The sequence below is a fragment of the Pristiophorus japonicus genome, chromosome 1, assembly GCF_044704955.1.
Source record: "Pristiophorus japonicus isolate sPriJap1 chromosome 1, sPriJap1.hap1, whole genome shotgun sequence".
Taxonomy (NCBI): Eukaryota; Metazoa; Chordata; class Chondrichthyes; family Pristiophoridae; genus Pristiophorus; species Pristiophorus japonicus.
In genome coordinates, this window is record NC_091977.1 from 392,108,310 (window position 1) to 392,126,054 (window position 17,745).

Sequence of the window (17,745 nt, forward strand, 5' to 3'; positions counted from 1 at the left end):
TGTTGCCATGATGCCTTGTATTTGTCCCTCTGGCGGAACAGGGTGTTGGTAATGAGGAGTTCATGTTCTCGACATTTTGTCAGGAGTAGGGTACCGCTGGAGTTGGCTTTCCCTACCTCCTCTCTGCCTTCATGGAGTCGGCTTTGCCGTCAAGAATGAGCTGGTCGACCGCCTCAGAGACTCGCCCTGTGTGGTTAACGAACGCCTCATGACTCTTCATATTATCCTATCTCAGAACCAATGCGCCACAGTCATCAGTACATATGCCCCAACACTCGATGCAACAGATGAGGCTAAAGAGGGTTTTTATTCCAACCTCGAGACATCCTTGTCCCGCGTCCCCATGGGCGACAAATTGATCCTCCTGGGTGATTTTAATGCCAGGGTCGGCAAAGACACAGCCCTCTGCTCAGGACACGCTGTGTGTTGTCCCGCTGGGACTGCTGAGGGCCCGCTGTGTGTTGTCCCGCTGGGGCCCGGGACCGGTGTGGAGTCATTTCAGCCCAGGACAGAAGCGGCTGGCACAGGGTCCCTTCGGCCCAGGACAGAAGCGGCCGGTGTGGGGTCCCGCTGGCACGGGGTCCCTTCGGCCCAGGACAGAAGCGGCCGGTGTGGGGTCCCTTCGGCCCGGGACAGAAGCGGCTGGCACGAGGTCCCTTCGGCCCAGGACAGAAGCGGCCAGTGTGGGGTCCCTTCGGCCTGGGACAGAAGCGGCTGGCATGGGGTCCCTTCAGCCCAGGACAGAAGCGGCCGGTATGGGGTCCCTTCGGCCCGGAACAGAAGTGGCTGGCATGGGGTCCCTTCGGCCCGGGACAGAAGCGGCTGGCATGGGGTCCCTTCGGCCCAGGACAGAAGCGGCCGACGCAGTGCACGACACTGACCCTCACAGCCCGAGGTCACAGAGCGCGCTCTGACCCGGCTCCTCCCCCTCCTCAGATGTTGTAGGAATCCATGAAGCTGGGAGCTACGTGGATAGTGTGTTTCAGGAGCCGGTCACCACAGAGTAAAATTGTGCTTGCAAAGAGGGAATGGGAGACTGTCAAACAAGACCGGGCAGGTAGTGCAGGAGTCCCCTGAGTGCATCTCTCTCTCTCACTGGTATAATACTGGTGAAGGTCGTGGTTCCTCTGGGGAGTGCAGCCAGAGCCAAGTTCATGGCACCACAGGTGGTTCTGTTCTACAGGGGTGGGAGGAGGAAGATCTGGAAAACAATACTGGTAGGGGATTTGATAGGGGAATGGGATAGGCATTTCTGTGGCCGCAGACATGATTCCAGGATGACATGTTACCTCACTGGTGCCAGGGTCAAAGATGTCACTAAGTGGCTTCAGAACATTCTGAGCGGAGAGAGTGAACAGCCAGAGGTTGTGGTGCGTTTCGGTATCAATGACATGTAGAAAGAGGGATGAGGTCCTGCAGACAAAGTTTAGGGAGCTAGGAAAGATTAAAAAGCAGGATCTCAAAGGTAGTAATCTTCGGATTACTTTGGTGCCACGAGAATCATTGGTCATAATTTTTCTATGATTCTTTCCGCTCATCGTGTCTGTGTACAAGCTAGTGAGTATAGAAATAGAGGGATAGAGCAGAGGGATGAATGGCTGGAGAGATGATGCAGGAGGAAAGGCTTTAGATACCTGGGAAAATATTGTACGGTTGATTTAGCAGTGTATCTATTCAACTGTTTGTACTCCAGTGTTTTGTGTTTTATTTGTACTCGTATGTTTTATTCTGTGCATTTTTGATTTCACCATGGAACTGTACAGTACATTATTTTGCACTAAATTGTCACATTCTCTGGTATAATCTTTGTAATACATTTTGTTTTCTTTTTAGATTTCAAGTGAAGTTTTTCTATATCGCACAGTTGGCTTATTGGTTTCATGTCTTGCCAGAACTTTATTTTCAGAAAACCCGAAAGGTGAGCATGAGTATCTGTTTTTAGGATGATGATATGTATACCTTCTCAGCTGCAGTGCCAGATATTGGGAGGGATGAGTCAATTAACAAGGAAAGTTAAGTAAAGATAAACGGGGTGATTTTGCTCTCCCAGTGTAGAGTCTCGCTAATGGTGATCGCAGTGGCAGAGACGTTGTAGACCTGATTTTCTGACTCGCGCTAATGGCTAACAAAGCTCCGTGGTGGGGCATTGTAAAGTTGCCTCTAATGTCTAAGCCTATGTTATGGAAACCAGTTTTTGTGTTTACCTGATGGCTGAGTGGACAAAGCCACAGCTTGATGTAGCTATACAGACCAGAGGTTCTGATTTTAAGTTGCTGGTCTGTGCTGTTCACAGCCAAGCAGCAAGTATTACAGGTAAGGTTAGTCTTGGGGCCTCTGGGCTAGGGAGGGGAGAAAAATCCCTCGGAGCTTTTGCTCCTGATTTCTATCAAATGATGCACTAGAAAGTGGCCGCGTGTGTGTGTGATCGTTGGGTGAGGACACATTCAGACTCGTCTCTCATGCCACCCCCCTCCTCCCTTGGTTGAATAGGCCGCTAACATTTAATGCCCAGGCTCTCAAAGTAGTCACTTGGCACTTGGGAGAGGTACCTGAGCAGAATCAGCACCTGTGGAACCATTCCCCACAAAACTGAGACCTTTCAGTTGGGTGGAAGCAACTGTGTTTAATGAAAAAGAAAAACCTTTGCAACACCTTGTACAGATCCTTGCATCCTTCAGAAAGGGCAGACTGGCTTCCTTGTGACTATTTTGAGTTGGGCAGACTAAGTTTGCTAGGTTGTCATTGATGCTTAAGAGCTAGATGGTTGGTGTATTAATGGTCTGGCAGTAATTCGGAGGGTTTGAATTTATTGCAAATTATTGATTAAACATTTTGAATATATTGCTGCAACAGTGCCTTGTCGTTGATAGTATTATGCATTCCAGCCAAGATTGTTTGCATTCAAAGACCTTTAAAGTGAACATTTGAATTATATTCTGCTGTTACTGGTTTCTAATCACTTGAGTGCCTTTCTGTTTTCAGGAGGATATTCCTCGGCAGCTTGTGTATGCAAGTTTGTACGTTTTTCACATTGCTGGAGCTTATCTGTTAAAGTAAGTGTTTTTTTTTTAAACTAGTGTGGATAAGGGGCCAGGCCTCAAAAGCTGTTGTGCAACATGAATGAGACAACTGAAATAAACCTCAATACGTCAAATCTCCAGGAGTCCGATTTATTGGCCCAGCATTTGCGGTTAGTGGCGAAGCAATGGCGATAATTGAAGAACTTTGAAGAATTTCACAGTAAACCAGAAAGTAAAAGGCACCGATTTTCCTTCATTTTTTAATAATTTTAGAGAGCGAATTAAAGATTGGGACGTACACATGGATTAACTTAGAAGCTGAAATAGCAAACAAACTTTTGAAAAGTTTTTTTTTTAATTGTGATAGTTTAAAAACCATAGAATTTAAAAAATTTGACTTCACAAATATAAAATTAGTTTTTCAAGGACAGAACATTTGTTCACAGTAATTATGAATCAGTACGCCATTTAATGACCCAGTTACACCTCATTCAAAAGGCTTAACTTTTTCTTTTTTTTTAAGAGCAATATTATAGGAAAGAAGTTTAAGTTCTCATCAGTTGACTGATTTCTCAAAGATTGCCAGCTCTGGGGAGTTCAACAGTGTATCCATAGTCAATTTCACAGAGGTAATGATGGCAAATGCTGACAGTAAAATCTGGGCTACTACTACATCAGATGTTTTCAGCACTTTCTGAAGCCTCGTACAGGGATCATTTTCAAGGGTGCTGGCAGCCTTCTGTTGTCTTGCCCAAATGGCTGTTTCTGTTTGAGGATAGAGAGTATTTGGGGACTGTTTGACTGAGAGGGACGTAATGAAGAGGGGTAGCTCATTCACTGTGATGCCATCTGTAAGAGCACTGTTACCACTATCCTCAAGCTGGTTTGATGCGAGATTACATAGAATTTATAGCATAAAAACAGGCGATTTGGCCCAACTGATCTTTGCTTTTGTTTATGTGCCACGTGAGCCTCCTTCCAACCACCTTCTTCTAACCCCATCTGCATGTCCTTCAATGTTCAAGTGGCATTTTTAGGAAAACTGTCTTCTTTAACAATGTGCTCACTCAATTCTCTTGCATCAATTCCATTTCTCCAGCAATGTTCCCATTATTTTTTTTAAAGGGGCTGAGCGATCATTCAAAATACTGCACTTGTGCAGTTCTTCCGATTGAAAAGTCAGCGAGCCAGCTGCGCAGGAGGCTCAGAGAGTTGCGCGGCTTAAAGGGAACATTGTTCTCCAGTTGTAGAACTACTTTAGTTTCCTTCATCTCTTAATTTCAAGATGTCATCCATGTGTGTATTATATGCAAAATCACAAATATGATTATTTTTATTTCCCAAACCTCTCACTGTTTCTCATGAGGTAGGCACCCTGTGAACATCCCTCTATATTTAGCTTATAGAAGTTATGTGCAGCAGTCTGGTTTTATCTATCTGCATACTTTTTTAAAAAATTAAAAAAAATTTAAATTAAAAATTCCCTCCCATGTCTTGCCTTGTTCAGTCACTGAGATTAGGAATTCGGAGTATTGTGAATTGTTTCTGAATTTGGCTCTAATCTGGAGATAGAGCACACTGGTACATGAGTACTGCTTTCACTTGTATATATTATAATTAACTGTTGAGAATTGGACTCTTCAATGGTGATCTTTTAATCTTTGATACTGTTACTATGAGAAGGGTAACTTCTTAGGAAACCTTGCAGATATCAATGCCCATTACTTGCTAATATAACAAAGAATTTTGTGAATGATTTGTCCTTGTTTTTTTTCTAGTCTGAACCGTTTTGGCCTAGTACTTCTGGTGCTGCATTATTTTGTGGAACTTTTGTTTCATATTTCTCGTCTGTTTTACTTCAGTGATGAAAAGAACGAGAAGGGGTGAGTACATCTAATATTTCCAATCGCTTAAGTAGGTGGTTAATGGATAGGTCCTGTACCTTGCAGAAAATACTTAAGTGCTGACCACTACAAGCTTAATTATTCAATGTTATCCAAATATTCAAAATAATACATCTTGAAGCTCTGTTCCTTATATTCAAAGTTCTTGGTGCAGAGTTAGCCATTATTTGTTGAAGCTTTATTTTGGAAAATGCATTGGATTGTGGGAAATCTGACTTCATCACTGATACCCCAGTACAATATTTGTGGGTCTTTGCTCCTGATTCTCTCCCCCCCCGACTTTAATGTTCACTTATACCAGGATATAGTTCTAAGAGCTCTCCAGTACTTTGTCAAAATAGCCATTCTCAGGTGGTAGCAAAAGCAATGCATTTTGGGGGCAGCGTAGCTAAAGCTAATACAAAAGCAAAATACTGCGGATGCTGGAAATCTGAAATAGAAACAGAAAATGCTGAAAATACTCAGCAGGTCAGGCAGCATCTGTGGAGAGAGAAACAGAGTTAATGTTTCAGGTCAATGATCTTTCATCAGAACTTTAATTCTATCTGCATGACAGAAAAAGGATTTAAAATGTAAATAGAGTTTTGTTACATTTATCACACTGGCCACCACTTTGCCCTTTATGAATCAGAGGTCCTTGTTGTCAGACAAGATCAGTTTAATTCTAGAATGTCATCTGATTATTGATTTGTCGCAAATTTAAATACTACAACAACAGCTTGTACTTGTATAGCGCCTTTAACACAGTGAAACGCCCCAAGCGCTTCACAGGAGTATTATGCAATAACAATTTGACACAGAGCCACACAAGTAGAAATTAGCACAGGTGACCAAAAGCTTGGTCAAAGAGGTATGTTTTAAGGAGCATCTTGAAGGAGGAAAGAGAGGTAGCGAGGCGGAGAGGTTTAGGCAGGGAGTTCCAGAGCTTGGGGCCCAGGCAACAGAAGGCACGGCTACCGATGGGTGAGCGATTATAATCAGGGATGCTCAGGAGGATTAGAGGAGCGCAGACACCTCGGGGGTGGGGGGGGGGGTTAGAAACATAGAAAATAGGTGCAGGAGTAGGCCATTCGGCCCTTCGAGCCTGCACCGCCATTCAATGAGTTCATGGCTGAACATGCAACCTCAGTACCCCATTCCTGCTTTCTCGCCATACTCCTTGATCCCCCTAGTAGTAAGGACTACATCTAACTCCTTTTTGAATATATTTAGTGAATTGGCCTCAACAACTTTCTGTGGTAGAGAATTCCACAGGTTCACCACTCTCTGGGTGAAGACATTTCTCCTCATCTCGGTCCTAAATGGCTTACCCCTTATCCTTAGACTGTGACCCCTGGTTCTGGACTTCCCCAACATTGGGAACATTCTTCCTGCATCTAACCTGTCTAAACCCGTCAGAATTTTAAGCATTTCTATGAGATCCCCTCTCATTCTTCTGAACTCCAGTGAATACAAGCCCAGTTGATCCAGTCTTTCTTGACATGTCAGTCCTGCCATCCCGGGAATCAGTGTGGTGAACCTTCGCTGCACTCCCTCAATAGCAAGAATGTCCTTCTCAAGTTAGGAGACCAAAACTGTACACAATACTCCAGAGGTGTGGCCTCACCAAGGCCCTGTACAACTGTAGCAACACCTCCCTTCCCCTGTACTCAAATCCCCTCGCTATGAAGGCCAACATGCCATTTGCTTTCTTAACCGCCTGCTGTACCTGCATGCCAACCTTCAATGACTGATATACCATGACACCCAGGTCTCGTTGCACCTCCCCTTTTCCTAATCTGTCACCATTCAGATAATAGTCTGTCTCTCTGTTTTTACCACCAAAGTGGATAACCTCACATTTATCCACATTATACTTCATCTGCCATGCATTTGCCCACTCACCTAACCTATCCAAGTCACTCTGCAGCCTCACAGCATCCTCCTCGCAGCTCACACTGCCACCCAACATAGTGTCATCCGCAAATTTGGAGATACTACATTTAATCCCCTCGTCCAAATCATTAATGTACAATGTAAACAGCTGGGGTCCCAGCACAGAACCTTGCGGTACCCCACTAGTCACTGCCTGCCATTCTGAAAAGTACCCATTTACTCCTACTCTTTGCTTCCTGTCTGACAACCAGTTCTCAATCCATGTCAGCACACTACCCCCAATCCCATGTGCTTTAACTTTGCACATTAATCTCTTGTGTGGGACCTTGTCGAAAGCCTTCTGAAAGTCCAAATATATCACATCAACACATCAAGGATAAATATTGGACTGGACACTGGAAGAATTTCCCTGCTTTTCTTTCAATACTGCTATGGAATCTTTTGTATCCACCAGACAGAACAGACTTGGTATAATTCCTCATCGAATGACGGCACCCTCGACAGTGCAAAACTCCCCAAGTACTGCACTAAAGTGTCAGCCTGGATTATGTGCTTAAGTCTCTGGAGTGGGGCTTGAACCCACGACCTTCTGTAAATCTGGACCATGCATAAGCAATGCAAACTGCGGGAGGCTGCCGCGGGACTAAACTATTGCTTTCAATGCTGTCTCTGTCCGAGATGGGATGATTTTTCCTGCTGCATGGTGGCCATGGTGAAATCTAGAGACAGTTGTGGGGCTGGAAGAGATTGCAGAGATAGGGAGGGGCGAGGCCAAGGAGGGATTTGAAAATAAGGATGAGAATTTTGAAATCGAGGAATTGCTTAACTGGATGCCAATGTAGGTCAACGAGGGGTGATGGGTGAGCGGGACTTGGTCCGAGTTAGGACACAGGCAGCCGAGTTTTGGATCACCTCTAGTTTACATAGGGTAGAATGTGGGAGGCCAGCCAGAAGTGCGTTGGAATAATCGTCTCGAGGTAACAAAGGCATGGATGAGGGCTTCAGGAGTGGATGAGCTGAGGCAAGTGTGTTAGTACAGTTGTGTACTTTAATTGCTCTGTTTGCATAAAGTGACATCTCTCTGAACTACAGCTAGCACATATGTGAGCAAAGAGGATTGAACTCTCTTGTATGGATTTGAGTTTGTATCTGACTGGGCTGGTATTCCAACTCAACTACCCTGACTGTCTCTAGATTTCACCATGGCCACCATGCAGCAGGAAAAATCATCCCATCTCGGACAGAGACAGCACTGAAAGCAATAGTTTAGTCCCGCGGCAGCCTCCCGCAGTTTGCATTGCTTATGCATGGTCCAGATTTACAGAAGGTCGTGGGTTCAAGCTCCACTCCAGAGACTTAAGCACATAATCCAGGCTGACACTTTAGTGCAGTACTTGGGGAGTTTTGCACTGTTGAGGGTGCTGTCATTCGATGAGGGATTATACCAAGTCTGTTCTGTCTGGTGGATACAAAAGATTCCATAGCAGTATTGAAAGAAAAGCAGGGAAATTCTTCCAGTGTCCAGTCCAATATTTATCCTTCAACCAATGTCTCTAAAATCGATTGTCTGATCATTTATCATATTGCTCTTTGAAGTACCTTACTGGGTTTCAATTGCTTGTCATGTTTCCCTACATTACAACAATAAGCTGTAAGTTGTCTGTAAAGTGTTTTGGGATGTCCTGAGGTCAGGAAAGGTGCTATATAAAATACAAGTTCTTTCTTTACCCTGAGCTGGAGGAGGAAGTTTAATGAGGAAGAACAAAAAGAACTTTATGTTGCAGGAAACTTTCTACAGAGCTAGAATTCCCCTGTCTTTATGAATTTTACAGACTTCTGACATTACTCTGTCACTGTTTTTCTCAGCTCTATATATTGCATTCAATATCTTACGAATGTTTTTTTTTATTTCTAGTTTTACACTTTGGGCTTTCTTGTTCGTAGTGGCACGACTGCTTACCCTCTCCCTGTCTGTCCTCACATTTGGATTTGGTCTTGCTGGGGCTCAAAATCAAAGTCTTGATTTAGCTGCTGGAGACTTTAACATACTGGCTGTAAGGTACAAATTTTTAATTTGTTAGTGCTGAAATGAAATCTTAGTGTTTCCTTGAACCTTTGTTGAGAAAAATAGATTTTTCTCAAACATTTAATTTAATGCAATTTCTATTAATTAAAAAAAAAAAGTGGCATATTTTTTATTTATGTTGGTGTTTTTGATTTTAGGGGTATTCTCATTGATCATAATGGTAGCTCGGAGCTCCCATTACTATGAATGAGAATACTACATTGTGACTGGTGGTCCAGGCCCCTGTGATGCCAGGATACACATACGCTCCTGGAAGACATGGGCCCATACGCTGGACTGCGCAGCTAGGCATCGGAGTGTAAGTGTACGTTCCTCCAGGTATTTTCGCTAAAAAAAATTAGATCGGAGGCGTCCGCTGGCAGGAAGCCTCCAATCACAATTTTCGGGCCATTATATTGATTATAAAGCGGCGTTTAACATTGGGGCATTTTTCAGTTTTAGGCAGGGACCGCTGCACCAGAACTGCTGCCTTCCTCCATAGCTCCTTGGTAGTTTTATGCTTAAATTCATTTTTAGATGGGTTGTCACGCCACAAAAAGGTCCTGGGTTCAATTCCTGATCTGTGCTGAACAAGCTGATCTTGGTCAATGTGGTATTTGGATACTACAATTGGCTTCAGCACCCCTGGGCTAAGGAGGAGGGACGCCTGATCACTATCCAGTGGCAACACAAGAACACAAGAAATAGGAATAGGAGTAGGCCATTTGGCCTCTTGAGCCTGCTCTGCCATTTAATAAGATCATGGCTGATTTGATTATGGATTCGGTTCCACTTCCCTGCCCACTCCCCATAACCTTTTATTCCCTTATCGCTCTAAAATCTGTCTACCTCCGCCTTAAATATATTCAATGACCCAGCCTCCACAGCTCTCTGCGGCAGAGAATTCCATAGATTTACCTCCGAGAAGAAATTCATCCTCATCTCAATTTTAAGTGTGCGGCCCTTATTCTGAGACTATGCACCCTGGTTTTAGTTTCCCCGATGAGTAGAAATATAATCTTTGCATCCACCTTGTCGAGCCTCTTATTATCTTGTATGTTTCGCTAAGATCACCTCTCATTCTTCTGAACTCTAACCTACTCAACCTATCTTCACAAGTCAACACCCTCATCTCTGGAAACAATCCAGTGAACCTTCTCTGAACAGCCTCCAATGTGTATATCCTTCCTTAAATATGGAGACCAAAACTGTATGCAGTACTCCAGGTGTGGCCTCACCAATACCCTGTACAGTTGTAGCAGGACTTCTCTACTTTTATACTCTATCCCCCTTGCAATAAAGACCAACATTCCATTTGCCTTCCTAATTACTTGCTGTACCTGCATACTAACTTTGTGTTTCATGCACAAGTACCCCCAGGTCCCTCTGTACTGAAGCAATTTTTCTCCATTTTAAATTATAATTTGCGCTTCCATTTTTTTCTGCCAAAGTGGATAACCTCACATTTTGCCACATTATACTCCATCTGCCAAATTTTTGCCCACTCACTTAACCTGTGTATATCCCTTTGCAGATTTGTTGTATCCTCCTCACAATTGTTTTCCACCTATCTTTGTATCATCACATCAGCAAACTTGGCTACATTACACTCAGTTCCTTCATCCAAGTCATTAATATAGATTGTAAATAGTTGAGGCCCCAGCACCGATCCCTGTAGCACCCCACTAGTTACTGTTTGCCAACCGTAAAATGACACGTTTATCCCGACTCTCTGTTTTCTGTTAGTTAGCCAATCCTCAATTCATGCTAATATATTACCTCCAACCCCGTGAGCTCTTATCTTGTGCAGTAACCTTTTGTGTGGCACCTTATCGAATGCCTTCTGGAAATCCAAATACACATCTACTGGTTCCCTCTTATCCACCCTGTTCATTACATCCTCAAAGAACTACAGCAAATTTGTCAAACATGATTTCCCTTTCATAAAACCATGCTGTCTCTGCTTGATTGAATTATGTTTTTCCAAATGTCCTGCTACTGCTTCCTTAGTAATGGACTCCAGCATTTTCCCAACGACAGATGTTAGGCTAACCGGTCGAATGTTTCCTGCTTTTTGCCTACCTCCTTTTTTAAATAGGGCCGTTACATTTGCGGTTTTCCAATCCGCTAGGACTTCCCCAGAATCCAGAAAATGTTGGTAGATTACAACCAATGCATCCACTATCTCTGCAGCCACTTCTTTTAGGACCCGAGGATGCAAGCCATCAGGTCCAGGAGACTTGTCTGCCTTTATCCCATTATTTTACCGAGTACTACTTCTTTAGTGATCGTGATAGTTTTAAGTTCCTCCCTCCCTTTTGTCCCTTGATTATCCCCTATTGGGATGTTTTTAGTGTCTTCTACTGTGAAGTCCGATACAAAATATTTATTCAAAATCTCTGCCATTTCCCTGTTCACCATTATTAATTCCCCAGTCTCACCCTCTAGGGGACCAACATTTACTTCAGCCACTCTTCCTTTTTATGTACCTGTAGAAACTCTTACTATTTGTAAAATGCAAGTGTGGCTGTTGGATGAGGACAGAATCAGGCTTGTGTTCTAACGTCCTCCACATAAATAGCCAATCAACAGGCTCTTTGAGACAAAGACATGAAAAGAACCACTAGTTGCGCAAGGTGCTGGAGGGCTGCCTCTGACTGTGTAACTATATTGTAGCCAGTGTCAATATCTCTTGGAGAGGCAGGCAGAAACATTTACAGAAAATCTTCATGATAAACAGTAATTCCATGGTAAGAACAATAACTGTTGTGAAGGTACTTAATTTGTTATGTATACACCTGTCCTTAGTCCAATACCTGCATCTACTTGCCTAGACAGAAGAGACCTATTTTTGGTGCCTTTATTTGATATGAGTGCTGCCATATAGTTGCGCTGTCTTTTGGAAGCCACCTGAGACAACTTATACCCTAGGAACAGCTCTTGTCATGTTCGTGAATCACATTTCCATGCCATCGGAGCCTTCCAAGCTTATCGCCAGTGATTTTCATCAAATCAGTCAGTCATTATCCCAGATTCATCAAGCAAGTGATGGAAGCTTGTTTTCAAGGGGCAACACATTCATCACTTTCCCTATGGAAAAGAGGCATCGGCTTGACAGGGCACAGAATATTTCCTGAGTGCTGGGGTTTCCGGGAGTACAGGTTACTATATAACTGATCCATGTATTGTGTACACTGTTGAGTCTGGCTGCCATCTGACACGCAATATCCACTGATCTTCTTTGGGAGGGTGCCCTGAAGTGCCAAATGGGGTAGGGCCCCTCACACCCACCTCATGCAGCAGCACATCCACTTTGCAAGCTATCAAACTGGGTAGGATGCTGCCCGCATGATCACTTACCCATAGACTCAGTTTTATGCTTCGAGAGGAATTTCTGTCACTTCATTTTTGCCGAGCACTTCTTCATCTCGGCCACTCCCGAGCCTTGGGAAAGGGTGACAAATATTTCACGTCCATTTTAAATCTTTACAAAGGCTGAAACAACACTAGCCTTTAAGTATGCACATTTCCTTAAATTTGAGCTGCTGGCCGAATTTTGGAATTTCTCCATTTCTCACAGTGCCAACGCTGTGCTCGGAGTGCATACTCATTATTTTAAAATGAACTGATCCTGTAAAATTGGGCACAGACCCCTCAGTGCCAGTGCCTAGTTCCGGTCATTCAACCAGCCATTCCCAGCATAGATTTTGCCAGTCTCAAAAAAATAGGAGCTCAAGTGGCTCTGTCACTGCCTTTGTGAGGAAGAGTGGAGGTGGGTAGGAACTGAAACACGTAATTTTTCTATTTCCCTCCTCTCCTCTCCATTATCTGTATCAATGGGCTTTTTTGCCATCCTAAGTTGTGCCCTCTTTAAAATTCTGAGCTCAATTGTGATGCCTTCTGCAGTGGAATAGGCTCACTATCGAGGCTCAGACATGAAGGAGGGGTAAGTACTGGAGGCCTGCCAGTTGAACTGTACTCCAGCAAGAACAATGCTTTTTATGGGCAGGAGGAAAGAATGTTGGAGAACTGTTTTTAAACTTTTAGTTGCAGATTGTGTAAATCAATATACTAAGGCACATCATGACATACCCATAATAAGACGGACTTTTGCTTTTAATAAACAATATATATGAAACTAATAAAATTGAAGTTGAAGAAATATAACCACATACATAATTCTATTATTCATTCCAGAATAAGTGCCCTGGCTGCCATTTGCCTAACACAAGCGTATATGATGTGGAAGTTCATTAATTTCCAGCTTAAGAGGTGGAAAGAGCATGCACAAATTCAGGCTCTGAAAAAGAAAGCCACCAATACAAAGAGCAAAGCAGTTAAAAAAGGAGAAAACAAAGGTTTGTTTATTCATTTAAAGCAATACAAAAATGACTTTGATACCATACTGTGATAATGCAAATCATTTAGCAATGTTCAACCTGTTCAATGTCGTTTTCTCACATGTTACAGTGGTTTCACTGGTGAAAACAGAAGGTGCTGCAAATTGACACGTGGAAGGGAAAATAAAAGTTGAACTCTTTATTTAATCTATTATTTCTCTCAGATGCTGTCTGATCTGCAAATTTTCAGCATTTTCTGTTTTCATTTCAGATTTGTACCATTTCTGAATCTCTCTAGCCTCTATCCTGCCCTAACTTCTCTTTAGGATCTTCCTATTTAAGTACTAGATGTACTTCTATAAGAGCAACTGCATTCTCACCCACATGAAGAAATGGTAAAGGTTTTTGACTCTGGTTGCTACCTTAGAGAATACTGTGCTGTGTCTGAAATTTATTCTTAAGATATCACAATTTTTTTCCCTTGCATGTTAGTTTCTTTTTTGAACTGTAATAGTCTGTGTGTGGAACGTTTGTTGAGGATGCAGGCAACCATATCAAATCGGCCACTCGTTATACACCCTGCCCGCTTTTTTTACATTGACTTCATCTGATACTGCCAGTGTATGTCCCTGCTGAGGTTGAAAGTTCTGCCCTGTATGGTTTAGCCGCTATTTTATTCCCACTTCATCTGCTTTATACTGGGTACAATTTCTGTCTGTATTCCCCATTGTACAGAGTGGTTGCAGTCCACACTCTAATTGATTGAAATTGTAAATATCATATTTCAGTCCCAGGTTGCCACAGGAAAGAAATAACAGTAACTGGTCTTTCTGTCTTGCAGCAAATGGTGTAAATGGGACCGTCACTTCTGAAGATAGAGACTCTCCACGTGCAAGAAAAGTCAAATCTTCTTGAAAGTTAGATTACATCAGTACACAAATTACCAATTTCATGATTTGTTTTTTCTTTGACAATTTCTCCTCAAACATTACTTAACGCTGCAGCAAGCAACATTTACTTCTAAGTACCAAGTGAGCAGTGTGCATTCAAAAGCCAATAAAGCTAAAGGGAAAGAAAAGCTTGGGAGGTGGGGGGAGTGCGCTTTATTCAAATAATTCCTCCATTTTATAAAAAGAAAAGAGTTTGAGCAGATATTTTTTTGACATTTTAGTAAAATTCTGCCTCCCAGAGCAGCTCCATAGGAAATATGGAGGGGAGGGCAACTTCAAACTGATCCGAGACCTGATCGAAAACTGCCAGCCTTGACAAACCACACTATAGCAACCTCTAATGATCTTTGTTGGGGTCAGAAAGCTCTGTTGTAACTCATAAACTCATCAGGAAACCACATTCCCCTAATTTTTTTTTTTAAATGGAACCTCTTCAGGATACTGTGTGATGTCTAGGATGTTTAGAGGACTGCACTTAAGGATCGCTATCAGTAAGGAACGTCATTTGTGCTAAAGTGGCAAAAAAAAACCTTCTGCTCAGACTTACTTGGACAGAAAATGTACTCCGCCTACCCTTTACATAGGTGATTCAGCGATCCAACTCTTCCCGTGGGGAACAGCATTCGCAGGGGGCACATCTGCGGGAGCTCAGCCCCTAATTTGCCGAGATCTGACCCCCAGGAGTGCTGGATCACCGAATCATCCTTGCTTCCCCTTAGTAGAGTACTTTTAACTGCCAAAAACAGTTCTGGCAGTAGGTGACTGGTGTCATGGTCCACTAAAATGGTAAGAACAATTTTTCAAGCATCGTGTTGAATGGTGATTGGCTGCAGAGATGGCATTCATATGAAAAATAAAATGCCTTTTGACATTGTACTTGTTTTCACCTGTGGTGTGTGTTGCGTTATGTGGTTGGCATCTTTTGGTTTTATATTTTGTAATCCATTGCAGCCTGAAGGAAATGTTACTTTCCCAATCACAGGCTTGATTATATTACTAGTCACTTGAGTATTTTAAGTTAGCAACTCATCACCAAAATTCCAATTTAAAATGCTGTAAATTGAGAAACAATCTGTAATTCTGTATGAGTCTCTAATTATTGTTTATAGTTGGTACTGGTACTTAATGGGAAATGATTTTGAAAGTGATTTATCAGAGGAGATATGTGTATTTTGAAAGCTAAATAAGTTCATTTGACAGATTGGTGGAGAAATTTACTATCGCCCCTTTGGGGACGCTAATTTTTAAAAGTTAGCGCCAGGCTAACTATTTCAAACTTTTAAAAAAAAATCACCGTTTGCGCTCCAAGTAGGAAATGTAGTGCTAAATCAAGTGCTCCACTTCCTTCTTGGAATGCAATCAGCAGCAGGCAGGCAGAGACTTCAGCAGCGCTGCACACTGAGCTGTGCAGCGCTGCCATGTTCATAGGTTCCTTCCCTCCATTAAAGGGAAGAGTCATCGTTGCAGGCTCTGCAATATAAAATTACCTACCTGGACAACCAAGGGAGCCACGATCCTGTGCGATCAGCCCAGCACTCAAGCAGAGTGCCGGGCTGATCGATCACAGGCAGGATCCCGTGGGGGAAAAACAACTGGAACAAGAAAGGTAAAACATTTTTTTAAACTTAACTCTACCAACTTTCCTTTAAGCATCGGCCCCGAAGCGGCCGGCCACCCAATTCACGTCTCCTGCAGCTGCTGGTGTTTTCGCCCGGGGCGATGCGCACGGCGATGACATCACTATCTCCAGATGAAGATCTGGGTGTAATGCCGTAAAACTCCCACCGAATATGGCGGGAGTCGATGTCAGTGCCACGCGTGGTCACAAAGCCATTAGCGCCCCCCCAAAGGCACCCAATTTCTCCCCCATTGGCTGCTAATATCAAACTAATTCTCTATGCCTTAATTTGTTGTGATTGGACCCACAATATTCTTCTCCACTAATCTACTTGTCTATTTTCAGTCAGTTTTATAACTTCAAAGCCAAACTGTGTTCTCAGGTTAATTTTGAACAGGGGCAATCTGTGAAGAGACCACTGCAATAAAGTTTTTCTTAAAAAAGCTACAAAGACATTGCAGTAGAACTTCAAAGAGGAGAAATATTCTTTTTATTTTTTTACTCTAATATAAGACCCCAAAGAGGCTGCCAGATTTTAATATCAGTTTTATAAAATTTGTGCTAGGCCTTAGAATGGCAGTACTGCAGATGTAATGATAGATAATCACATGGTTATTATTAAGGGGACGTTTATTGTATAACATTCTTTATGTAGGGAATTGCTGATTTCAAGAATTTTATTAATTTTATAAAATAATTTGGATATAAATGAGAATTTCATATATAAAGATCTTTACCATTAAGCTTAAAGACATTCCTAGATTGCTAACTATTGGTGGAGCCTTGTTGCAATGAATTTTCTTTTTGTAAATTAAGGAATGCTCCTGGATGAAGCACTTCAATAACTTTTTCCTGGAGTGTTTGAAAATACAGTCCTGTATATAGTTTGGAATATAACTTGCGTATACATGACAGGCAAGGGGCTAGAAGTCGAGGATAGTCTGCAGATGCAGCCTGGATCACTGGGATGATGTTCTCTCTCTGATGCAGAGGTCACTGGTACTGGGTGGCATGGTTTGGGGGTTTATCTCTTCACCTCTGAATTGAGCCCAGACTAATGAGGTGAAGGTCTTTCTGGCTGTGGTTTCTTATGTGAAGTGAGTTTAGGTAGCCTTCATCCATTTAATGGCCCAAAGCACAAAACTGACCATAATTTGGCATTAAATGGACAGTCTGAGTGGCCACAAGGTTGGTTGGGAGTGTGCAATTCTGTTTTGAGGTTGGGACTAAGGCACATTGTCGAGTAGCAACAGAATGGAGGCAGCTTTATATTGTACTTTACTGTGCTAAACCTGACCTGGGGCCGATTGTTGCTCAAAGTAGAAAAATATTTTCTTCACCAGTGCTACTCTTCCCTCACATCAGTGAGCATTCTTGTTGCCAAAATATACTTGTAAATATGTCCAGGGCTGTATTTTTTAATGGAATATCTAGGGATTATTTCTTTAACTTAACTTCAAGTTTGCTTGATACAGATTATTATCTTAGACACTCAAAATCGCTGGACAAAAGTGACCTTTTTCTTGACTAGCATCTATTGTTGAGTACTACATTAAGATGCAATATGTCTTACAGAACTAAAGCGATCAAGTTTCTGATCATAATATAGGAGAGATAGTTTTATTTTTAATGCATTGTCTAAGAATTGTAATTTCAGTTGTAAGAGCAGCCTGGATTACTGTAACTGCATTAATTGCAGAGTAAATGTGAAGTAAAACTGTCCATCCTACTTTGTGACGATTTGTTTATTTCATGCAGCAAAGGCACATCTAATTATTTATTAGATTTCTTAAAATCCTTCTCTAAATCATACTATCACAGAAAATGTAAATAGTAAAATTATATTGCGTACTTTGACCAATGCGCAGTGCAACACTGCTTAGATTCTTATCTCAATCACCCTGCTGTGGAGTGTTGTCAAGTGACGAGCACTGCATGGTGGAGAAAGTGCATCCAGGAGGGCGCTGAGCACC

General features: G+C 42.5%; 1 protein-coding gene across 3 annotated transcripts in view; it reads left to right on the forward strand.

Moving 5' to 3' along the window:
* The window catches only part of tram1 (translocation associated membrane protein 1), a 44,733-nt gene extending 27,232 nt beyond the window's left edge, over positions 1 to 17,501 (forward strand). Inside the window, exons 6-11 of one of the 3 annotated variants that reach the window (XM_070891255.1) lie at positions 1,834 to 1,918; positions 2,983 to 3,053; positions 4,799 to 4,903; positions 8,715 to 8,858; positions 13,062 to 13,222; positions 14,046 to 17,501. In XM_070891255.1, the coding sequence (XP_070747356.1) occupies positions 1,834 to 1,918; positions 2,983 to 3,053; positions 4,799 to 4,903; positions 8,715 to 8,858; positions 13,062 to 13,222; positions 14,046 to 14,119 (640 nt within the window). In that variant the 3' untranslated portion in view covers positions 14,120 to 17,501. Of the gene's footprint in view, positions 1 to 1,833; positions 1,919 to 2,982; positions 3,054 to 4,798; positions 4,904 to 8,714; positions 8,859 to 13,061; positions 13,223 to 14,045 lie in introns of those variants that run through there. The other 2 variants (XM_070891256.1, XM_070891257.1) reach the window with 2 other exon arrangements.
* Positions 17,502 to 17,745: the final 244 nt, after the last annotated feature.